This window comes from Chamaea fasciata, unplaced genomic scaffold, assembly GCF_029207755.1.
Source record: "Chamaea fasciata isolate MVZ Bird 193981 ecotype frontalis unplaced genomic scaffold, bChaFas1.0.hap1 SCAF_1, whole genome shotgun sequence".
NCBI lineage: Eukaryota > Metazoa > Chordata > Aves > Passeriformes > Sylviidae > Chamaea > Chamaea fasciata.
The window spans coordinates 61,941,885-61,968,053 of record NW_027094086.1 but is presented as its reverse complement, the minus strand read 5'-3'; the positions used below and the strand labels follow the sequence as shown (position 1 = coordinate 61,968,053).

The 26,169-nt window shown below is 40.9% G+C and overlaps 1 protein-coding gene across 1 annotated transcript; it reads right to left on the bottom strand.

Moving 5' to 3' along the window:
* Positions 1-144: 144 nt before the first annotated feature.
* On the bottom strand, positions 145-20,502 carry SLC39A6 (solute carrier family 39 member 6). The gene is made up of 10 exons (XM_066184924.1): positions 20,412-20,502; positions 18,263-19,074; positions 16,877-17,057; positions 16,432-16,601; positions 14,954-15,163; positions 13,231-13,300; positions 11,563-11,940; positions 6,244-6,324; positions 3,671-3,861; positions 145-3,564 (listed from the first exon to the last, which is right to left on the bottom strand). The coding sequence occupies exons 2-10, from the start codon at positions 19,043-19,045 to the stop codon at positions 3,412-3,414; spliced, it is 2,217 nt and encodes a 738-aa protein (XP_066041021.1). The 5' UTR covers positions 19,046-19,074; positions 20,412-20,502; the 3' UTR covers positions 145-3,411.
* Between the last annotated feature and the right edge of the window lie 5,667 nt (positions 20,503-26,169).

Genomic DNA, 26,169 nt, shown 5'->3' with positions numbered 1-26,169 from the left:
GCCCCGGGAAACCCTGAGAATACAGTATCACCTTATTTTCTTTTTCTTTCTTTTTCCTTTTTCTATTTTTTTTTTCTTTTTCTCAAGGCTGTAACATCTTTCGCCGTATCCGCATCACTGAAAAAAACGCTCAGACGCCTGCGATTTGGTTCAGTGGTTTATTTTCTCTAGCACACAGCAATACAGTAACAGTTACAGTGACCGTATATACACGCACCAAAAACGTACTTTAAATTAAAAAAAAAAAGAAAAAAAAACGAAAAAACAAACGACAACAACAAAACAACCCAAACAAACAAAAAAACCCCCAACCCCTATTCCATTAAAACATCTTTTTGTTTCCTGCTCGTGGAATCCCAACGACCCAGTTCAGTTGTTCCACAGAGATTTTCATTGCTCTGGTGTCTCAGTTCAGGCAGCAGGAGAGCCTCTGTGAATTCCATTTCAGCCTTTGAATTCCGTTTTTGAATTTCCTGGGCTGTGTTTTATATAAACATAAACGAGTTGCATTCCCACAACACACGTGGCGTCACATTTAGGCACAAAGGATGCAGAGAAATCGTACCAGCACCTGATTCCCACAGGCCAGGCAGGGGAGAACTTGAGAACCTCCACACCTCTGCTCTGACTCCTGCTGCCCACTTATTCCATAAAAATATAGACCAAAAGCATTAGAACAATATGTAACAGAAAAAACAAAACAAACCAAAATTGATTCCAGCATTGTTTGCCTATTCCATTTACCAGCATCTAGCACAGGCATTAAAGGCAGCTGTAACAGCATAAAAATCAAGGTCTGTACAATTATCAAGCTACAGACAGATATGCAAAGCAGCCACTTGCATTTATTATCCAGAGTAGCCAGGCACATTAAAAACCGCTGCAGGAAAATACATGCATAAAAATAAAGGGCTACTTAGAGGCTCTGCCCCACCAGTTTGCCAGACCATGAGTATTTCCAACACTAGCACATCACAACAGATGCACTTTCTACTTTTAAGGATGACAAAGAGAAACAACAACAAAGCAAACAAACCAAAACAAACAAAAAGAACAACTCACCTTTTGTCATCCTGCTGATACAAAATTACAGCAAGTTTTAGTCTGTAGCTTTCTCAGTTATCAGTTTGGACAGCTGCCTGTCACGGACATTTCTCCCTCAATGAATGAAGAGCACTAAAATGGGTGGAATATGCTTGTGTACAGGATAAAGACATTTCTGCCCACATGCTCTAAAGGCAATTAATTTTTCTTATTCTTAAATTAGCAATGCGTTTTGATATGTGGATGTTTTAATGGCAGTAGAGTACATCAAAAGCCAGCCAAGAACCCACTGGAAACACTGAAATTTGTAGATTTATCTCCATCATTTAGTCATTGATCTTAAAATCTCTTGAGCAACAGCAGGCTACCTGCCCGCTTCCTGTGTCATATCCAGACAAGAGAAGTCCAGTTGAACTGGCAGCAATTATGGCTGGAGGCTAACAGAAACCAGCAGTGAAAAATTCAAAGCAAACTGAACTCATCCAAGTATGAAATCCCCCAGGAATACAGAGATGCCTGATTTCTGTAGCAGCCAGGATTGCAGTGTGGAAGGTGGAAGCCCCATGGGCTGAAGTGCAGCGCATTTATGGAGTTTCCCCACACACACCACAGGTGAACACCGTGCCCAAGCCCTAAAAAGCCCATTAGGACACAGGGATGCATTAGGAGAGCTGAAGGAAGTACACCTTTCTCAATTCCTGGCTTTAAAGGAGCTGCAGAACAGGATTTCATCACTGTGAGCAGAAAAGTAAATACCAATCTTGCTAACCCAAGGAAAGGCTGAAGGAGGAGAAGCTAATAGTCCACTGGCTGCAAAATCTCCTGTGGTACCTATTTCTCCTAAAAAAACCTCAAACCTCTCACTTAATTGAAAACATCTGTTTCTGAGGTGATAGAATGGTTCCTGGCTTCCATTCTATCACAGACCAACAAACTGTTTTAACCTGCCATACACAGTATCATCAAACATTTCTCTTGTTCTTCAAGCCTTTTATTCAGCTGATGATTTGAAGCAGTGGATCAGAAATAGGTTCTAGTTGTTTTATTTCTGGGATTTTTAAACGTAGCTAATAAGATAGCATAATTCTTTTATTCATCATTAAACAACTTTGACACGTTCACCTTCCCTGCAAATGCAGAATTTATTTTGCTGTTGGTTTTTTCAAACTTCTTTCTTCAGTGACATTCAGGGTGGTCAAACATATTAAGACTGTAGGCTTAAACTACATACGTAAGTATACGCTTATTATCCTTAACACACTACTTCTCTGGATATGCTACCAAAGAAATTTTGTTATTTTGGATTTCTCAGCTTTAGTTCTTGCAAAAAACACAGCCCAGGTTGGTGTGCAATCACACTGAACTAGAAGTAGGCAGCTCTCCCACTCAGCTCATTTTCCCAAAGTAAATCAACACTTTACTTCAGGAAGCTGTTATAGGAAATGACTGTTTATCTCAGCCAATAGCACTCCTCCCCCTTGATATCAAACAGGCTTTAATACACTTTTGTCACTTCAGGCAGTGTAAGTGGAATACAGCACTGCTTTGAAAGTCTTTTTGATGGAATTCTCAAAACCTAAAGCTTTGGTAATTTAAGAGCTGGACGTTTGCTGCTGATTTGAGAAATCAGTGAAGAGCAACTCATATAAGAAAGGATGAAACATGTTAAACGTTTGATGTAAACACTTAGAACATGGTTTTACATTAATTTGGAGTAGAAATCAACTGGAATAAGACACAGGAATCCACAACCTACTGAGAACCAGCACTACCACAATGGATGGAATGAACTTCTCTGTATTTCTGTATAAACCAGGTGGATGCAGAAGAGATGAGTTTTTACCAATAAACACATGCTAACCATTACATGTGTTTTTCTTGTTTTACTTTGCTCACTGTGCTTTGTACCCACTGATTTTAATTGTGCTAAAATAAAAACCACTGTTGTTTTACCTCTTTAAACCAACAAAAACACTGAAGTAAAAAACATTACATATAATTACAAACAGTAAATAAATTCAGTAAAAAGACAACCTAACCCCCCCAAACAATACAGACAATACAAACAATATAGATTTGGCCATGTTTTACTAAGTACCACTTTCCACAGTACCATAAGCAATGCTAAATCCCAAGTAAAAAAACAAACACAATTAAAAACAAATAAACAAAATCACAACAAACCCCAAACTTTACAGTGGTCCTTTCTATCAGGCAAGAAGGGAGGGAAGTACACAACAATAAAGCACACCAATAAAAATATCTAGTCTATATCAAATGTACCTTTCCAATAAGGAAATTCGTAGAAAAAAAACAAAACCCTACCACTTATAATTTAACACCAAAGTGTCTTCCTGGCAACCAGGATTACAAGTTTATGCTGAATACAATCTTATGTTCAAATACTGAGATAAGCAGCATTATCCCAAAACCCAGGAGAATCCCAGCATTCTGTAACAGGAAGTATCCCCACCGGCTACATCCATGGTCACTGGCATCATTGTGGAGCATTTCAGGTACCTAAACAAACAAGAAAGTGTTAAATGCCTTCAAAAGAAACACTTGCTTCAAATCATTCATTCTTAAGCTATTGTTATACAAAATTCAAATGGGTCTAGGCACTTACCATATCCACAAGAGCCACATACATGAACAAGCCAGCAGTAAGTGCAAATATCCACATTGAAACATTGTCTGCATAATGGCCAATAAGGATCCCAGTGGCCATACCAAGATAGGCCAGCATAGCTGACAGAGCGTTATAAAGCACAGCTTGCTTGACAGTCATACCAGCTTTTAGAAGGACAGCAAAATCTCCTAGAACAGGGAAAAACAAAAAAAACAAGACAAAGTTTTCATTCTTGGCTAAGTACTGCAGTGTTGTCTTACTTACAGTTCTCTTACAGGATTACTAAGCTACTTTTATGCTGTCATCTGCCTTATTTTTTTTCCTTCCTAAAATCAGAAATCACTGGGGGACAGAAACTTAATGGGTGCACATGAACAACAACACAGGAGCAAATACTGTAAGTTTATAACTGTAAAGCCTTTGCATTTTTGAAAGCAGCAGCAGCAGCTTTCTGCTGAAGCACAGAACATTCTGATTTGGAAAGGACCCACAAGGATCATCAAGTCTAACTCCTGGCCCTGCACAGGACACCCGAAGAGTCACCCTGTGCCTGAGAACACTGTCCAAACACTCCTTGAATGCTCAGCCTTGGTGCTGAGACCACTTCCCTGCAGAGCCTGTTCCAGTGCTCAACCACGCTCCAGGTGATAAACCTTTTCCTGATACCCAATCTATACCTTTCCTGACACAACATCAGGCCATTCCCTTGGGTCTTGTCACAGGACAGAAGAGACCAGTGCCTTCCCCTGGTCTTCCCCTCATGAGAAAGCTGCAGAGTGCAGTCTCCCCTCAGTCTCCTCCAGGGTGAACAGACCGAGTGACCTCAGCCACTCTTCAAATGGCTTCCCCTCAAGGCCCCTCACCATCCTCATTCCCCTCCTTTGGATGGTCTCTAATGGCTTCATATCCTCAAGCAGTTTGAATTTCAACCACCAGTGTAGAATGCTGCAGTACCTGATAAGCCTGAGTGTTCCTAAAATAAAATATTCCCACTCAATTGCACAATTTATTATCCTGTAACTGCTCTTTGTACTTTTAATCTGTTTTATAAATTTAAAATAATTTCTTTATTAATTTCTGCAAATGATCTTTAACATCCTATTTTCATTTGAATGAATGACAGACCATCACCTAGGAACAGATCTTCTGTAATTCAGAATATATGTTTTCTAAACCAGAGTAATATAAGCTTATTATTTGAAAATAAAATGGATTCTTTTAAAGTTATCTCCAGTTAAAGTAAACAGAAGCAATTTTCAAAGCTGATTCAAGTATTGTGTAACAACAGCTCTTCCTACAAGCTGTTGCAATTAAGATGAACTGGTATATTAAAAACATTGCTTAGCATTAAAAACAATGATACAATTTTATTCCCAGCTAACTTCAACTGCTCCTATTTGTTTCAATTTTTCTATGCCACTTCATGTCCTCTGGTAAAGAAGGTATTTCCTGTCAAGTTCTCTGTTCTGATTAAAGAAGTATGATTGAAATTTTAGAAGATTTTTCTTATTTCTAAAACAAACAGAACAGTTGAATCTAAAATTATCAGATTCATAAGATGAATTTACTTCTTAGATCTGAACTAACCACATTTAGTACATGTAATTAATACAAGTTCCATGATTAGTATGAACAAGACTCAATTCCTCCCAACCCATAAAATCAGATACGTTTTCTCCACAATAAGGTATTTCTGTATAACATTACTGTACAAATATATCAAACTGTTTATATAGAGAGTTTAATGTTTACACACACCAGTTTACAAGCTCCATTAAATGAAACTGAATGTTCTCCCCTCTGGGGAACTAAACCTTAAAAAAAGTGAAAGCAAACTCTTCTTTTTTCATTCTACACACCAAGCATGACTGTGACCATGACAGCTAAGAAATAAACACCAGTTGCACATCCAAAATGATTTGACAACTGGAAAGATCAGCTTCATCTCGAGTTCAAATAAGCACATCCATCCTGTTCCCACCAGCTGCCCTTCAATAGGGCCAAATACAGAACTCATATTGTAAGACACTACAATAATCTCTCCTGGGACTGCACACGAATTTAAATCACTTGAGCTTGAAAGACAAACTCTTTCCAGAAAGATTTCTAAGGAGTTTCAAGTTTAATTTAGAGCTACAGCAGTTCTTTGCAAGACTTAATGAAAAAGCAGCAAATGTTATGCGGGAAGTACTTTGACTAATCGTGACCTTCCTTTTAGCAGCACAAGCACCAGAATAAAATTAAGGAGAGATGTGTGAAAAGCAAATTCTGTCACGCATTCTCCTGCAATTCACAACTTATGTTATATACAAGGAGAATAAAAACTACAACTAAACTAAAGTAGGCAGAAAAAGCTGTAACTGCAAGAGACAGTTTTAAACAGAGTAGCTGAAATATTCAGATTTTTAAACTATTAATTCAATTAAGAAATAGTTAAGCAGTCCAAAAGTAAATCAGAAGTATCCTTGAATAGACAACCTGACAGATGAAGTTTTCTGATCAAATTTTATTCTCCCCCATGCACCTGTAAGTATATCCACACGCAGCATATGGAAATGCTGGGGTCTTACCTAGCTCATGAGGTAATTCATGGCAAAATACAGCCACAGAAGTGCTTAAACCACTAGACAACCCTTCAGTAAAGGCAGCTCCTATGAAGAGACAAGAAAAAAAAGCAAACAAAACATTACTACATATTCAAACATCAAGTGCAGAAGCATTGCTGCGCATGCTTGTGTCATATTAGGGCACATATTTCACTCAAATTTCTCTTTGTGGAAGCATTCAAACTTTAACTGAACAGCTGTTTATGATTCTTAAGTCGCAAAATTCTTTTTCAGATTCACGCTATTAAAGTAAACCACATTTCACTATCTTATTTCTGAACTAAGCCTAATAAATTTCAACAACACAACCCTTCCCAAAAAATGCAATAAATGAAAACACCGTCCAAAAATACTTTTTTTTTTAAAGATGCAAAGGGAACAAAGCAGCTCAACCTGCACCTGAGAGTCAAACACCCTAGGATAGAAAAGGCAAGACAACAATAAGAGGCTACGAAATCAACAGTGACAGATCGACTTCTAAGCAGCTTGCTTATAAGTGGAAAACAAAAGCCCCCAAACCACAAAAGCCCCTTAAACTAGTTCAACAGTCCTCATCTTTCTCATGTTCTCTGCTCCTCCTGTTGATTGCCATTCTTCTTGTTTGGCAGCAGCTCAGGACACAGGACACTGCAGGGCTGCAGAGCTGCAACCACAGCTCACACATGGCCTGGCAGGTCCCCAGCTGCATGGAGAGCCTCTCCAAGGGTACAGAGTCACATCCAGCTTCCTCTTCAGCTGCCAGGAGCCTGCCAGCAAACAAGATGCTGCCAACAAGCAGTCAAAGAGACACAAAGCTATGTCACAGTGGCTGGCACACAATGGACCCACAAGTACTGCTCCCAGAGGAAGCAATACAATGCCAATCACTCCACTGGAGACAGTCCCTTCTTTTCACTGAGAAAACTACATGCTAACTCTTGAGGGAGACACGGCTATCCAGGTCTTCACGTGCAAGAAATGACTGATGTTCCTCCCTGAAGTGAGGACAACAGCAGCACCATTATGTCTGGGATGTGCGCTGTGGCGTCCAGGCAAGAGGATGCAAGACGTGGTGAGCAGCCACCTTCGGATGAGTGGTAACAAACGGGATCGAGAGGGTTTTCAGAAGAGGTTCTACAGAGGCAAAAGCCCAAGCCCATGAGACTAAAGAGGAAGGCAAGACCAAAGTAGCACTGGAACACAAAATATTAACTCTGAGATATGAAAACAGTGAGGTCTGGGGACAGGAAGAACCTTCTGTCCCCACTGCAGCTACTGGGGAGAGAAGAGCATGGTCATGACCCTGACCCTGGCAACAGTAAGAGGATGAGTGAGTCCTGCCTTGCCCAGCAGTTCAGTACATCAGATTAGAAGTAAAAAAGAAAGGAAAGATTTTTTTTAGTGATAGGAGATTCCCTCCCATGCAGGACAAAGACAAACCTGCTGACCTGTTGCCCAGGAAAGTCCATGGGCTGCCCAGAGCCTACCTGAATGCTGCTGTGGAGACACCACCAAAGCTTCTCTGGCCTGTCATGGATAGATACCAATTGCCTACAGGGACAGAATACAATTCACTATGGGTTTTTTTTGGCTGCCTCCATAAAGGGATTCTTTGACCACACAGAGCTCCAGTATAAACGTATGTGTGAACTGCAGTTCCACGTGTCTATTCAGCCTCTTGGTCAATCCGAGTAACACCAGGAATAAGGTTACAAATCATCAAACCAAGGAAAGGTGGTGGATAAGCCTACTTTTGAACACAGGACATCACCATTCACACAGAGTCTTCAGCTGTGGAGGTAATAGTACTGGGCACACAAACCAAGACGTTCCTTAACTGTACTGGTAATGGTTTCCTACTATAGGTGACACAAAAGCCAGCCAGGATTAGCAATGTAAATAGACCTGCTGCTCAGAAACAAGGAAAAACTGATAACAAATACAACAAAAAATGACATCTTGTGAGCATGAGGTAACAGTTCAGGACACAGGAGGAGGCTGGAAGAGGAAGAAGAAAAATTAGGACTCTAGGCTCTAACGAAGCAGACTTTGACTTATTTAAGGAATTGCAGTGTAGAATACCCTGGAATCACTCCAAAGGGATAATGTGCCCAGACGGGGTGGCCAGCGTGTAAAGCAAAGAGATGCACAAACAAACAAGCCTGTTTGTGCAGGAACACCTGCAGAAGATGTGCCCAGCTAAGCAGTGTGTCCTCATAAATTAAGATTCAAAAATAAAGCACACAAGAAATAGGAACAAAGACTGGCAACAAGGAAGCTAAAGGCAATGGTACAAAAGGGAGGAAGACCAAAGCCCAGCTTGATCTAAAACTAACAAGACTCCAAGGATAACAAGAAACAATTCTACAAGAATGTTAGCTGAGAAACAGAGTTCAAGAAAAATTGGGGTCTGCTGATAGATGAGGAAGGGAAATAAGCAGTAACAAGAGGCAAAGCACCAGCACAGCTTTCATCTCACTCTCCGTCAACAAAGCCAGATCCCAGCTCCCTTCCAGAAAGAAAGAGACAGCAAACCACAGAAGCAACAGTTCAGAGAAATGCAGAAAAAACTGGAAATGCTCAAGTGCACCCCAGGATGGGACTCATCTGAGGGTACTGACAGAGTTAGTAGTGTGACTAAAAAGCTGCTGTTGATCATGTGTGGAAAACCGCGGCTATAGAAGGCCCCACTGGAACTCTGGGGAAAGGATAGCATTATTCCCATCTTTAAGAAAGGCAAAGAACAAGACTCAGGAGTGGTCAGTGTAATCTCAGTTCCTGAAAAGATCATGTGGAATATCCTCTTAAAATCCCTCTCCAAAAGCTGCATCCAGCTTGAGGAGATAATTGAGCACAAAGATGGTGAATATAACAGAACTTTAGTAGGATTTCTGACACTATCTCCTATAGCAGTCTTATCTGGGCAAAGAGGAAATATGGGCTTGCACACTGACTGGACTGGGGGGCTAACAGGGCCTGGTGGCTGATAAGAACTAGACAGGACAAAAACTGCAACCCATTTTCTTCAGTATCTTCATTAATGATCTGGATAAAACAGGCATCAACAGCAAATTTAGGGGAAAGCAGGGAGAAAGCAAGGGCTGAGGTGACACACCGAGCACTAGAGCTTTAGACAAGACCATGGCAAACTTAAGTCTCATGAAGCTCAAAGAGGAAAAGTAAAAAGTAATCAAAGTACAAGCTTAAACATCAAGAATATCTCCTTTTATTTTTTCACTGCTAAAAAGAAGTCCTGAAATGTTAACAAACTGAAGATGAAATTAATATATCTGGCATTATCCCCTCTCAAGATGCTGATTTAGCTTAAAATATACTTTTAAGACATGACTTCTCTCAAAAGCTAAAAAAAAAAAAAAACACGTATGCAAGACTAGTGTAAAAATAGTGTTCTGCATTTTACTTATTTAGTTGTAATTACACATAAAAGTTCAAATCACAGATGATCCTTCTGCACAAATGAGTCAGATGCAACAGTTCCACGCCTTAATAAAAAAATAAGCACTTTTAAATCTTGTTCCCACATAATTAGCACAACAGATTTGAGAAAAAAAAGTGACTGATGGAACTTATGAATAACAAATCACATGAAGTGAATGAACTTAAATGAAGGGTTATGCTGGCTAAAGCTATCTTTACAGAAGCCTCCACATCTTCTTTAAAATACAGATGAACTACTACACAAGTCGCACTGGCATTTTCACAACAGCATCAAATTGATGTTTCCCCATAATACTTTTAAGCACACAGAGAACTGAAAGAAACCCATATTTCCATTAGCCTGAACAAGCTACACAGCAGGACTTCTGAAAGCTATTGCTCTCACTTGTTCAATAAGCCTTTATTAACCTTTCTCATACTTTTCCCTTCATAACTATAAAGTCATAGCTCCTTCCCAAATCTCCCTAATGCCGAGAGGTAATTGATTCTGTGTCATTTGTATGCAAATCTTCCTTCTACCACATTTTTTCACTACTGATCTGCCCAAAAATTTACATTTCATGCTTCAACTTTCATCAAGAATGAGATTAAATCAGAAAGTCTCCTTTCACATTACACTTTGAATTGACTGAATCTGAACAACTGCAAATATTGCTGTGAGAAAATAGTTATTATTGGGTTTCCTCTTCAAACAAGAACGAATTTTTTCCTACAATAAAATTTACAGAAAGACTGATACTGCTGAGCTGCCTCCAGTATGCTAAACAGCCTGGAAATGAATCCAATACCTGTAAAGATTACTCTTAAATACAATAGTCAAGATCAGGAAAGATTAGCATAAGTACTGAAGATTATTGATTTGACTTCACTTTCTGTAACTTACTTTAACCTTTTAAATTCAACATACCAGTACTCTAGTTCTCCTTCTAGGAAAAACATGAGAGAGTTCCCAAACCTGACCTCCCAGACAGAAGTCCAAAACAAAATATTCAACCTACTATTTTTGTGATAAAGAAATATTTTCACTGAAGCATTATCAAAAAGGACTGAGCAACTACACACATAATGGAAAAATAGGGGCATGAAGTAAACAGAAACAAAAAGACAAATGTTTTGTTTACAAGTAAAATAACTGTTTATACCTGTACATTTCTTTTTTTAATGGACTATTATGCTCAACTTTAGGAACAAGGTTTTGAGTATGACCACTGTTTCAGAAAACAAAATTTTCAGGCTAAAACAGATTGAAACCAGGGCCTCATCTCCCTACCCATCAGTGCTCTGGAATAACACTGGGCCCAGGACAGGCAGGCAGATATGCCAAGTATGGAACCTGACCGGGCTGCATCACAAGAGAAGATGAAAGAGGAAAAAAAAGTAAAGAAGCCAATGATACCAGTGGCCTGACTGAAGTGAAAAAACACACAGTTATTTTGCATGTGATGAAAAATACAGGCGTGTCCTAAAAACAATTACAATTTTTAAAAATTGCTGAGCACTTGCAGGCACTGAAATACAAACTCAATCTTACGTATTTTTTATAAGCCTAGCTTTAGCTTTGAAAAATGTTAGCTTTAACTCTTCAAAGGCAGGAAATGAAGCCCAGTTTACAGATTTTCTAAAGAAACACAGCTGCAAACACAAAATTTCTGTTTCATATATCACTTACTCCAGGTTATTAAGCTGGAGATTTTTTTTACTCATTAACATGATGCTCTTGAAAAAAAGTTTAGGCTTCAAAGACCCTCTGCTAATTAGTGACATCCCTAACAGAGGTAAGATACAGCTAGAAGATTTCACTGCCTTCACATCCAAGAAAGCTGCAGCATCCAAGTTGGCACTTACCAATTGCCAGTCCATCACTGAAATTGTGCAGTCCATCTCCCATGATCACCATCCAGGCCAGAGTTGCTATCCCAGCGTCCTTCAGCTCCTCGCGCGAGTAGCGCTGGCTGTGGCTGTGGGGATGGTGGTTCTGGTGGTGGTGGTGGTGCAGAATGTGGTGGTAGTCATGGTGATGGTGGCTCAGACGGTCTGTCTGTCCTAGAGTGTCGTGCAAATGAGAATGGCACTTGTTTCTACAGCCCCGGGACACGTATTCATTGTCAGCCTCCTCATGGTGAGAATGAGCTATCATCACTTCCTCTTCCTCTTGTACTGTTGGCTGCTGAGAAATGAAGGTTGATGGATCTTGAGAGTCTGTCCCTAGATAGCCCTCAGGCCCTGTTACAAAAACCCAGAGCACAATGTTACACACTTCTAAAATCACCTAGGAAGTGAAGATACAATAAACAGTTTGACTATGTGAAGCAGTAAATAAGTTTATAAGTTGAGACTGAAAATCCAATTTCTTGAACCAGAAGATTTTTCTGAAACATTTCCACAACTTATTCAGATTTCAGAGATAATTCCCAATACCTCAAAATAAGGAAAACTTTTAGTTTCTGTCTCCTACTGCTGAAGCAGCCCTTACATTATGGCCACAAATGCTTCCTAAAAGGCAAAAAATCTTTTCATCTAAGACTCACTGCAATTTAAGTACAACAGCAAAAAGCTCCAAGTCCCAGTTGCACAGCATGAAGACTGTTAGTTCAATTGCTTCAGAAAAACCAAGTATCTGAAAAGTATGTGCCATTTAGTTATCTCAGGGCGGAAGAAAAAGGATACAGAGGAAGATTATGTTATAGGTAATTTTGGAAACTCCTATATTTCAAAATAAACACAGGCACTTGTGTTTAACACCTGGAAAATAAACACTAAAAAACAAAGTTATCAATACAGACCGTGAAATACCCTCATATAAACACTGCTGACACACTACAGCTGTGTTAGCAGCTAGAATTAGTTAGAAATTCTAACTAATTTCTGAAACTCGATAAACTCTTCCTCTGCAATTAAATGAATAAATACAATTTTTTTTTTTTTACATTACAGACAAGTATTTCACCAGTTATAAAATTACTCTAAAAACTGAACATCTCTTAGAAACAAGAGCTAACAAGTTACTAGTCTGGTGTGTTTTGTCTTAAAGCATTATCTTGGGGACACATGGTCATTTGCACTCTGAATCTTGAACTTCAAGTATTGTCTAGAACTTTGTAATATTACCCTTATAAATACATAATCAAACTAAAAAACCACAGAAATCTAAATAATGAGTCATGTATATAACATCTGGCAGTCTAAAGAGAAGTGAGAAGTCAATAGGTACAGTTGTATTGTAATTTTCACAGAATGACTTCAACTTCTGCTGCTAAATCCAGAATTAAAAGACCTAAAGTTCCAAAACTGTGAATTCACTACTTCTAACCCACTGATCCTTTTCAAAGGAAAGCAACAAACAGACCTAGTGCTCTACTTATCAGCAGACAGACAGGTTTTGTTTTGAAAATAATTCAAATAGGCAGGGATCCAACCTACAGTAGGCAGCAGATCTATGAGCTGCCATCAATCAGGTGTTCTTTAAACAGTGCTGCCACAAAGTAACAACTGTGTGATATCAGTGAGACTTACGATCATCCGTATCCAGCTTTTCCTCATTTGCTGAAAACTTCTTACTCTCTCCATCATCTTCATTTTTTTTCTTATTCCAAAAGAAAACACTGCAGTTATGAATATTTTACTTATTTTTCAGCATATACATGAGCAACATTATATTCACAACATTTATGCAGCCTGCACAGAAAGAGGACAACATGGAAGCCATATAAAGAGTGTAGAAAAGGAATATTAGAAACTTACTAAAGTAACACGATAAAAGTTCCTCAGGCTCCATAGGAGGGGAGAAAAAACAAAACAAAACAAACAAAAAAAGACCACAAACAAACAAACCAACCCACACACATAAATGCCCTACATTTTTCACAAGAAATAAGCAGGTTTTCCTCTGAGAAGTGAAACACATCAAACGGTGAGTAATTTATTCCACTAATTCTTTTCTATCATAATGTCAATATAATGTTTTTAGTAATGTACAGAAGGAAAACCAAGTAAAATTTCTCCTCCTTGCCCACTAAAGGCTGAATCACAACAATTTATGATCAGTGACTCAATATCTAGGCGGGCATAATTAGTCTAACAGGAAATCCATTCCTTATGGCAAGGAGAAGACAAAATTCTTGCTTTGCTTGAAAATCTTCATGTTCTTTCCTGTCAAACAAATTTAACTAGAGATAGGGAAATCTCACAGTTAGTTTGGCTTCAGTATAAACCACACCAACACAACCTCCCATGATCAAAGAGTTTACATGGCATCTGCCCTGCAACTACTGCCTTAATGACCAATTTAATGAGAAAACTAAACAGTGATTATCAGTCATTGAGGTAGCATAGCAATTACCTATTTTTAAACTAAGTAATTAGTATTTACCAACTTTCTTCAAGAAAGGCTTAGGATTGGCTGGAACCAGATGACCATTAAGATACCTCCCAACTCAAACCACTCTACGATTCTATTGTATTACCAACTTCTGCTTAATCTTACTTACTGAGTTAACTTTGATATCATTCTTCATTCCTGGCTACACTGGTCTTTAAAGAACTGTTACCAATAATTGGCAAGTTACCAACACTAATGACATACCAAAATTGAGTTACTTTCCCTACACATAAAAACCACCATAACAATCTGAGAGCTGCATCTTTGGGGGAGAGAAGGGAAAGCACCAAGGGGCTTGACAGACTGTGTTTCTTCATGGAATGCTATTCCAAAAAGTCATTTTCTACAGCACACTTGGATGCTTATTTATGTAAGCACTTACTGCCACCCCTTACCTGCCTGTGCAAGTGCCCTCCTCAACAGCAGTACAATAACAGTACAATGCAAACTTACTGCATCAAGGAGTGGAATTAAAATAATAATAAAACCAGTTCAGATAGTTATAAATGTCTCAAGATGTCAGAAAGAAGTCACCAATGAAATGACTTCTTAAATGACTCTGTTAAAACTAATAATGCAACTGAACATTTGCTTATTAAACAATTCACTGCAATGTCAAAGCCTGTACTATACTGTCTGGTTGTGGAAATAGGAAAGAGCCCTCAATAAAAGGATCACACAAAAAGGTTATCACAGACTTTAGAAGTGTATATGTGCCCAATAAAAATGAAATTCTAACACTAATGCAGCCATTGCTATTAAATTGAAAGATATATGATATTCATGGAAGGTTTTTTAATAAGTGTTCCAGAAATGAGCATGCAATACAATAGAGCTTCAAAGTAATAGTCTCCCTACCTTTTTCTTCTTGTCTTTAAATTGCTTTATTAAAGTGATCAAATGCTCCACTAGAAACATGAAGTACAAGCCTCCAAGTGCTGTAAGTCCTTTCCATGTAGAATCCAGGTAAGCACTCTCCTCTGTACTTTGAAAAACAAGGTGTTTGTACATAGAGCCTTTTTGATCAAGCAGAGGTTTTTCGTGGTGATGGTGATGGTTTCCATGAGACTAAGGGGAGAACAAAAAGAGGGAAGTCCTTATATTCAAAAGAACTGTAATGTAAGAAACACAGAAAATATTCTTCACATAATTTTCCTCATGTCTGGAGTCCAGACTTGACAAATGCTCTGCTTACAGACTCAAACAATTATAAAGGAATAAGTTGATTGGAAATTTGTTGGTAGGAAGAAACATTGCAAGGACAGAACAGGGCTGGCACTGGCTCACACACAGAAGCTGCAGGAATACTGCTTAATTCAAGGTGCACACAGCTGCCCCCACACAGACTCCTGACCCCAGCAAGGAAACCACATTTTAAGCAGTGGTCACAGCCTGCACACCAGTTAGCTTCCCATCTAAGAAAACTCATAGATGACAATTTTTTCTACAAGGAAGTTGGCTGTAATGTCTTTCTTTAAAGAAAGTCTGACACTTTTCCTCTCTTTACTGGGTACTGGTTTGTTCAGAAATAAAAAATCTTTTTGCACATCTCATTCACACGTGTTTTGATTTACATAACCTCACACAGCAAATGCAAAATTAACTGAAAGGAAAAAAAAAAGCCACCTGGTGGATTACAGGCAGGACTGGAAAACCACAAAATCTGCAGTCACTTTTATCCATTTTATTTGAAAGCTAGAACAAGTTACTTTAGGGAAGGGAGTGAGGCGAGAATGTCTGTTTAAGAACTTCAAGAAAGGCAGAAATTTAGCAATCATATTCCCATTTCATTGTCCCCATTACATAACAGCAATTTCAAAATCTATCAAGTAGCCTTTTCCCCAGGACTTCAGAAATGATGGATTCAGGTTAAAAAAAAAAATTAAATCACAATGGGTAAGCCATCAACATAAGTGGCTTGTAACCAAAAAGTTGATTATTCATTTCACATTTAAAGTGATCAGTGAGCAATTTTCACTATCTCTAAAGTCTATTAAACCGGAAAAAAAAAGGGGGGGGGAGGGGCAGTGCTGCAATAAGCCACTAAGAAAATTTATGCAAAATTCTTGTGTTCAAGGAACAATAAAGGGATGTGGCAGCACATGACTAAGAACAGGAAATAGAGAGTGGGATAATGCTATGAAGCTCTTGAACTTTTAAAGACTGTGAAATGAATAATACAGATGTTCCAAATGGAAAACCTTTCCATCAAACAACCTGCATAACAGGGTTCAGAAATGACTCATCAAATGGGTATGAACTCATAGGGCACTAATACATACAGCTGTCAAGTTCTCTGCTTTGAAATAATGAATGAAACAGTAATTAATACTTACATGTGGAAGGAGGTGCAAGAAGGCATCTCCACTCAAGGTCCCCACAGCCAAAGCCACGAGAAAACTCAGAAGAAATTTGAAAAATACTCGATTCATCAGCGGTACCAATATAACACCCAGCAAGGAAAGAAAGCTGATGACAGAGATGGATATAAAGCCACCAATCCAAGCTGGCAAAAAAAAAAAACCAAAATAGTAACAACAATAAGTAACAGCTGTACATGATTTTCTTTGCTTAACATTTCTGTTAGCACAGAACACACCCGATCACTCAATTAATCAGATGTTAACAAAACCTATGCCACAAAGATTTCTCTCTATAATCCTGGTGAAGTGCCAAAAGAAAATGACTCTTCTTACAACTATGAAATAGGTCTCCTGGATTTATAACCAATATAATATTTTTCCATTAAGCTTGGATGTCACAAAAAAAACCCCAGCCTACCTATTTGCAGAGAGTAACTTTTTGGAGGAGTTTCAGCTTTTTCACTAGTAGCATGGACTATGCAGTATTTGCCATCAATCTGATTAATAAGAGCAGGGCAGAGATAACTAAATTCTGTAGCAGTCAACAATACTTGAGTGCCTATTCCATGTGACTGCATCAGTTTGGACGCGTTGGAGCACTGTGGAAAGAGACATGTCAAAGATTAACCAGAACCAAAATACCACAACACATCTTAAAAGGACTGCACATCCCATCCTAACTGAAATGCAGTGGAACCACATGAAAGCAGCTATCTCAACACAACTCAAAAACTGGTAACAAACCCATTTAGTAAAAAATCTATTTACACCCCAACTGCGCCCCAGAAAGCTGGTTTGGGAGTCTGGGTAGATGGCATGTAATTATTGCTCACTCTCAGCACAAATGGGTCAGATGCTTTAATGTACAAATAGAAAAAGCCTAATACTTTTCAGTCAGTTTTAAAAGCCACCTAAGGAAGCATTAACAAGGTCAAACACCTTTTTGTAGCAGTGACTGCTGTGGAACGTCTTGTACAGAGCATGTTGTACATACACTCCCTCGAGTAAACAGCTCCCCACTGTACAACCTACACACAGTCTCAGTGGGTTTAGAGAACAGCAGTCCTTCTGCATCAACAGTGCAGAACACAGCAACAGCTTGTGAATTCAGCACCCCTCATCACACGCCACACAACACCCACTCGGAGTTACCTGGAATGGCTGCAAACATTAAGATCCTGTGTGCTTTTTAAAGCCTCTAATGGAAAAGGATCTGACTGTTTAAGAAAAATGTCTACAACACAACTATACCCTTTATCAGTGCTAATTTTATACTATTTTAAAGTAACACGTGACATTTTACCACAATCGTTTTTAGAATTGTTTTTTACATACGGTTGTTAGATGGAGAGGGGAGGGTGTTAGAGGAGGACGGTTCTACACTATCACAGCGTGAAACAGCTTTGATAAGAATCACAGTACCTTAACTGGATTTTTTTACTTTCACTCCATTAATAGGAAAACAAGACAGATTCCTGATTTAAGGCAGAACTGCAAGTTCAAAACTGTAGATGTTTTTCAGGTTTAGAAACAGTTTAATATTTAGTAAGAGTTAAATATATAAATCATAAATGCACTAAACCAAGTGTATGTTTAGATTTAATTTTCCTCTGAGCTTGTGAGCCTAACACCATATTCCCTCAAAATGTTAAGTTCCAAGGAAAGTTGTTTACATGTGTCCGGCTATGGGTATTGCTACACCACAAAACTTGCATCCAGGTAAACAATAAGCACTTGAGAAATAAGCCATGGCAACATTCCTGATGGATCTGGATTCCTGAGAACACAACAGAACCGGCCTCACCTCTTGAGTGTTTTGTTTTTTCAGTTTAGAATAGAGATAGCTCCCTCTCTCCAATTCCTTCGGAGCAGCACGAGACTCGTTCCCCTTTGCGGCACCGAGCCAGGTGGCATTGCGGGCCCCTGTGGCATTCACAGCACCAGGGCCAGCCGCTCCCACACGGACAACCGTCTTGACTTCCCCGGGCTGCAGGCCCTGGAGCTCGGCGTGGCCGCCCGCGGCAGCGGCGACGACGGACGCCGTCAGTTCGTGGACCGCGTTCTTGCTGCGCACAAAGTTCTGCTGCCGCTCCACGCCCTCGGCTTTGTGAGGCTCCTTGGCGTGGCTGCTCCTGTGGTCTTTGCCAGCATCGGATTCATGGCTCGGACAAGCGATCTTCTCAGAGCTTTTACCCAATGAAACATGATTACGATGAGAGTGATGGTCGTGGTCGTGATGGTCGTGGTCATGGTCGTGATGGTCATGGTCGTGATGGTTGTGACTGTGGTCATGATCATGATCGTGGCTTATTTTAATCCTTTTCATCTTATCTATACCTATGTTCTGTAGCAGTTTTCTAAACCCATCAATTGACAGAGAGTTGTTTTCTCCATAACGATTAAAAAGTTCTTGAAGGTGCAACTTCTGTATTAGTGCTGCCAAGTCAGTATTAACTCCCACTGTCTTTTCTGGAAAAGCTTTCTCGGATGTATGCACAACAGTAGCTGTCTCCACTCCTCGGTGGTAACTTTCACACAGTAGTATGGAAAACGACACAAGGAAAATAACTGATACCGTACTCTCCATTGCAGTTCCTTTTCAGTAGTGAAAATAATCTGGAAAAAGAGGAAAATTTAAATAGTTTGCACAAAACCGATCACATTGTCCACTGTAATACACAATCATAATTTGCTTAAACAAAACAAAACAAAACAAAACAAACAAAAAACCACCACTACGACAAACAAAACGAAACCCTGCTCGAAGTATCAATGCAGCAGGAGAAATTGAAATTTCTTACAGATTCAGCACTTCTCCAAGATGTGTTGCCTCGGGCAACAGAAGAAGCTGAATACCGCAGTGAGGTCACTGGCCATGAACACCTCCCCAGGAGCCAGTTTGGCTTTGTTGAGCTCTGCCCGAGTCACTGCTAATACAGGCTAGACAATGAGAGCCCTCAAGGGTGCACCAACTAAGTTCTAGCTGAGGGTTTTCACGTGCCTAAAAGAAGCCCTGTAATTTCTACCTTAGCAATGAATAAGCCATATAAATGACACGTTCCTGGTTAAAAATCGGAACTCCCTTCATCACTGGATTTCCCAGAGGTTTTGGCAAACCAGCTGGGCAAGTGTCTCCAGCATTCCACAAAAAATTGGGGTTTTATGCTGTCACATTCTGTCTTTGTTTCAACATTAGCGTCGCACGGCTCCTCTCACTAGGCGGGCAGGACATTGCTGTGGACCAGATGCTCACAAGTGCGAGCGTTTGTGTGTTTCATCCCATAAATACTCCAGCAGGGCAGCGAATTAACTACTATGGAGACTGTGTGCAGGGCAATGCTGCCTCAGCCCTTTTCCAGGGAGACAGACACGGAGAACTTCCATTTCCAAAAATATTAGTCAGCCTGAAAAACCCCACACCGCCGCTGGAAAGAGGCGGCTGCGAGGGGACCTCGTCATTGTCCATTGAAGAAGGAGCGCCAAGAGGATGGATCCAGGCTTTTTTTCGGTGGCGCCCAGCAATGGGACAAAAGGCAACGGGCAGAAACTGATGCACAGGGAGTAGTCCCGGAATATGAGGAAGAACTTTACTGTGCGGGTGACCGAGCACTGGAACAGACTGTCCGGAGAGGGTGTAGAGCCTCCCTCACTGGAGATACTCGAGAATCGTCTGGACGCAACCCTGCGCCACGTGCTCTGGGATGACCCTGCTGGAGCAGGGCGGCTGCACCAGACGCTCCACCGCGTCCTTCCCTGTCACTCTGTGACCCGCAGGAGCCGCTCAGTGCCCACGGTCCCCCCTGCGACCCCGCACCGGCGGAGGCGGCCCCGGCCGCCCGCATTGCCCTGAGCGCGGCGGCTGCGGCGGGGCCCGGGCCCGGCACATGCCGCACCACGAGCGGCCGCCGCAGGAAGAGGGGTGAGGACGGGGAGGAAAAAAAGCCCGAGGTTACCTCTCCCGCCGCCGGGCCGGGCTGAGCCGCACCACCGCCGCTGCCCGCCCGCGCCGGCCGCGCCGCGCCCCTTCGCTTCCCTTCCCTTTCCTTTTCCGGGTACGGCGGCCGCCGCGCGCCGCTCCGCCGGCTCCCGGGGAGGCGGGGCCGCCTCACGTGGGGCCTGGACGGCGCCCGGAGCCGCCCCGGGGAGCCCGGGGCCGCCGCAGCGCTCCTGTCCGCCCCCGGGGCCCGGACAGGGTCAGCAGCAAGGGGGTGGCCCGGGGGGAAGGCTGGACCCCGAGAGGCTCCTTGTTTCAGAAAACACTGGAGTTGGGATTTAGTGTTTCGTGGGAGGTGTGAATAGTCCCCAAAGAGTTAAAAGGGTGAGAGTCAGAGAGGTGTTTTCCCCTCGGAAAACACGAGTCGTTCCGGGCTGGCAGCGGTGGTTTGGATGATGGCGCTGGGTGTGGTAGCATTCCTTGGAGGCTTGGAAAGGGTTTTTGTACAAGGACTCTCGGTCTTAAGAAGAGTACGTGTGCGGACAAGCCAGGGCCGGGGTTGGGGTGGCCGGCTGTGAGCAAAGGGTGCGGGTAAATGGCAATTTATGTCGGGGTTCCACGGCATCCACAAGGCCTTTGCGGTGAGCCCTGTTTGGTCAAACCTGTCATTATAATCAGTGATCTGGCAGAAGAATCACTCTGTGCACGAGTGGACAAAAGAGACAGTAAGAAAGGACTGAGATCACCATGGCGAAAGGCTTGAAACTTGCTAAAAACATGTTGCTTTCTTCTGAAAAAACATAATGCATTTTTCAAATGTTGCTTCGCTATACCAATTAATTGGTTATGAGCCCTTCACCGCGCTGAGTCCCAGGCACAGGCTCTCTTACACCTCCTGTTTCTTTCTCCAACATTTCCAGAGTTTTTCTCTCTATCACCACATGATTAATGTTGCTGGTAAAGTGGGTGCAGTTGTGCTTACCCATGCCTGCTGCCTCTGGAATTTGGCCTCGCTTGTGTGATCAGTTGCCAAGGTTTTCCAGCTTGCTGGAGTGTGAAGGCAGCACTGAATCCTGCCCTAGTGTCTGGCTTTACTGATGACTTCTGAGTGTTATGACAGTGACTTAAACTTAACATCCAAACCATTCTCAGCCATCTTTCTCCTGCTGCCTGCACTGCTGACAGTGCCACCTTGCTCACCAGTCAGGAGGTGACAGATGTCTCTTCTTTATGTCTAATACCTCCCACTCGCTGACTGAATTAAACCTCTTTGTTCATGAGTTCAGCTGACTGAAGGACAGAAGGGAAGTATGCATTATGAACAACTCCAGAAATAGAGAGCAGCACATCAGAAGGTTATAGATTTGTTCTATGCACTTGCTTTTGAAGTTTTGAAAAAAATTCTGTGTCGTTCAGCCCTCCTCTCTTTTTTTTTTTCTTTTCCCCCGAAGGAAGGGAGGGAGGTTATAAATGCCGGCGCGGGTGGGGTTACTGGTTTTGGATTTTTTTTGTTTAATGCTAATTCATTTTGCATGAATACTGTTTACCAGATGCCTTTCTATTATTTCAGTAACACAACATTTATGCCTAAAATGCTGATGTTAGGCATTTGTTTGTGGAATGTTTTCTTTTTTTAATCTTTCGAAATTACAGCTGCTACATGCTGCAGCCTCTTTTTCTAGCCTCTTGAATGGATCGACTGTCTCTGTTTCATTGTGTCAAATCTGGATTTCCTCTCACATCTTGTCAAGGTCATTTACACACCCAAGTATCAGACCTTAGGTCGCACAGAACTGGTCTTCAGTGCGATCTTTTTTATTTAATTTGAGTAGTTAACACACATCAGCTATGCAAAAAAAAAAAAAATCCATTACAGTAAAAACAATTCACCTAAAACATTTATTTGCAGTAAAACTTGAGGTCAGGTCCATTTTACCTGAACTCATGTCAGTATATTTATCTTATTGTAAAAATAAAGTACTTTAATAATTTTCCCCCATTCGGTTATTTAGTGTTTCAGTCTGAATACATATCCAACCGTGGGCTCTGGAGTTGTTGTGATTACATAAAACAAAGGTCTTGGTGACCCTTGTGGATGGCTTAGTGAATATATAAAAATCTCTCAGCCCATGGACAAATGGGAAGCATTAGAGAGTTGGTGGAGAGCAAACCAGGAGGCAGCTTGATTGCTGTCTTAGTCCACCATGGAACTGCCTCTTAACTATAGCCTGTAGCTCCAGGACGCTGTTACAAAAAGGATGTGTTTGGAATTGAAAATATCATCTTTTTTGGGATTTTGGGGGGTTTTTCTGTTTGTTTTTAGGAACTGATGGCCTTTTCAGCATGAAAAAATGGACGAGGAAGAAGAGGATGGAAGTGAAAAAGCTCATGAAATAATCCCACCTGTTTAACTGAAGTGATTGGTGTTGCCCCAAAATTTCTTGATTGCTGTGCTGAGTGTGTGCCAGTGCAAATACCTCAAGATTTACCAGTTGGGAACCAGTAAGGAGCTGGCAGTTCCAGTCTCTTAGCACAGCTTTATCACAGCTGTGTTATGTGAGCTCAACATTATGAACTTAATGGAGGCAACGATAGGGAGGTGGGCCTGAACATGATGCTGAGAACCACCCTTCTGTGGTCCTTCTAAGCTTCTACCCCTAAGAGTTTCTTGATATTTTGAAAGTTTTTTAAATTCTTGCCTTTTAACTTTTTATTTAAAACAGCTATGTGATTAGAGATATTAAATGTTTTATAAAATAAATGAAAACTCTGAAAAATAAAAAAAAAAATTGGTTTTAGTTTAAATGGCAAAGTTGTTACCATACAATTTCTGGACAGCTGAAATCTCACACAAAACTCCCACATCTTTCTTTAAAATCTCCAGTAATCCTTTTATTCTAATTACACTTCACAATTGTAAAGAAATCCCTGAATCAGGAATTCAGCTGTTACTGTTCCAATAGGTTCTTCTTTCCAGTACTATGCTGAACAACAAATTGGCAATTGCATATTTGATGTTATTGTATTCTAAGTCCTAAGGATACATTTTAATGTAGCAATGTCCTTTGCTTGTTCGTGTGTGCATTCTGTGGTGGTTTTCAAAATCCTTAGAATTCTGTCTGGAAAAAAAAAGAATTGGTATTACTGGTTATGTCTCCCAAATGGCTACGGATTTTCTGCAGCCTACAAGCTGAGCTTTGGAGGGGAGTTTTGATTTGGTTGTTTTGTTTTGTTTTTTATTGTTTGGTTTTTTTTAAATTAGCATAAATACATAACAGTAATTTCTTACGTAAAAAAACATATATGGCAGTATAGAATTCCTTATGTAAGAATCTCCACGACCTTTTCCTGTGCTCCTGTCTTTCTTTAGTGGCTCATTCTCATGTCAACAAATTCTCTTCTGAAGACCTCTCTGAAACAGAAAGGTTTTAGCTGAAGAGATAATTATCTGGAAGCTTCACAGCAAGAGCATTGGATCCTTTTGTGCTGTGCTTAGCTGCACAGATGTCTGGGGAAGTGCTAACTACCAGGGTGGGGCTTTGACTTGTCTCATCCCTTTTCTTAAAAATCGTGGCTATAGACATGACCTGCTTGCAAATACTTTCTGAAGAATAAGCCCTGAAATGATTGAAATAGTGAAGAAAAGAAATAAAATATTAAAGTTATGTTATTATTTCTCCCTGCAGAGCATCTTTTGCCTTTAGCCTGATCTGTCAGTTATTGAAGTCTGTGGAAAAACTCTCTAGGGATTTGAACATACGATCACAGATACTTATAAACCAAAAACTTTGCAGTTTGGGTCTGCTGCATTTTTTGTGTTCGGTAATATTGATTGTATTTTGTCTTCAATGCTTGTAGTGCATGTAGAATATCAGTATTGAAAATAATTTGTAAACTGTTAAACTGTGCTTGATATTGTAACGATGTAACACAGAGAAGTGTCTTGGCATAAGCTGTATGTGGGGTTATCAGAGGCTCATTGCCATGAGCACAGAGGAGCAGTGACTTGAGGGGAAACTCCAGTGACCAAGTCACTGGGTAGGTGCAAGGGAAAAGCCCTCATCTGCATGTGGGACTGTCAAAGGAGAAGGATCAGCCTTGGGACCAAGTGTGAAATTCACCAGACAAGTTAATGGAAGAGGCTGGCTGGATCACTACAGACTTCCTGTCAACCTGAGCGGGACATTGAAGTCATAATGGGATGCAGAGACAGATTCTTGGGATTGTGCAAGGCTTATTGTAAAATGTTTAGGGGAAGGACCAAGGTGGGTAAAAGGAGGGTCAAGGTGATTTGAGAAGGGACAAAGACAAGAAGATAGGGAAGCGGTAACAATAAGGGCCAGTTGCAAGGCTGCTGGTAAGCTGTTGAACATGCTCTGCTGCTTTTCCAGCCTTGGTACTGAATTCCATTAGTAGCTTTGTGGATGAGGGTCTGTCTGTTCTGTGTGGGTGGATAAGTAAGTGCCAGTGGTTGGAGAGGACACCAGGAGTTTTAGGGACCCTTGCTTGTGGTACCAGCAGCTGGAAAGACAAATGTGTGTAGGTCTGAGTGCCAGTAACTGGACAGGTGGCCATAAGTATGTCTTAGGTGTCTTTGTCTGAAGTGGCAGCAACTGGAAAGACTGGAGTGCATGGGTCTGTACATCAGAGTGTGTAATTAATTGCTAATGAACATTAGGCTGGAGGTCCAAGCCAGCTGTTGGAAGGACCCATGGAATTAGGGGATGAGGCTGTGACAGAGCCTGTTTGTACGTGAGGCAAGTGTCAGGCCAGGGGATTCAGAAGCTGGGTACAGATTGACTAAGACTGGAGAGAGCCACAGGGTGCATGTTGGTGTGTGCCTGTGTACACACGCTCCAATGGGTCTGGGAGCCAGCAGCCTATGGGGCTACGAGCCTCAGGGGCTTTTGTGTCCAGGTGCCAGCAACTGGAGACACCAGAAGATCCAGCAGCCAGTAACTAGACAGATGGAGTGTCTAAGAGCAGCTGCTGGAGGGATCTGTATTATATCCATGTACACATTCCTTGCTCACAGGCTTTCATCCTAATCAGCCAGATGGAGGAACAGGATGTGGGTGCCGGTGCTGTTGGTGATCATGCGAGGGCTGGGTTTTGATCACTGTGTCTGTGTGACTGGATCTGTGTGGCTACTGTGCACCTCCACCATTTTTTTGAGAAAACCTGCCCAGCCTCGTTGCTGAGGGATCCAGAGCAGCAACAGCCTGGCCTCTACTGGGTAATGAAATTTGGTAAACTTTAGGAATTATTGTTGTTTGGGCATTGTGCTGGCATTAGGCCTCAGATGCAGAAAAGCTGAGTTTTCAGGAAAAGAGTGTAAGCAGCAGCAAAGCATACTAGAAAAGAATATGGAGAAAATGAGTAAGAAAAAAAATATAAACACTCCAGAGAAACCTATTCAGAATTGCAGAAAAAAAATGCACTTTGTTATATAGCAGGGTTATATATACACAATACATGCAATAATATGCAATAATTTTGTACATTCTTGTAGGTGCCACTGACTGAAAGATGCTGAAGGAAGAGATTAACGGCATTTATTCATGCATGGCATGCTTTTCTGTAGCATAAGTTATTATGTATCTTCACTGGAGATTTTACTACATAATTAAAAGGTATCCCAGGATGGAGATTCTGTTCCTTTGTGCCATAGAAATATAATACTTAAAGTAAGTACAGTTTATTATCTGGTGCTTAGAGCTTTTATTTAGTTCTAAAAGTTGCTAAAGAGATTCTGCATCATAGAATGTGCATGTTTT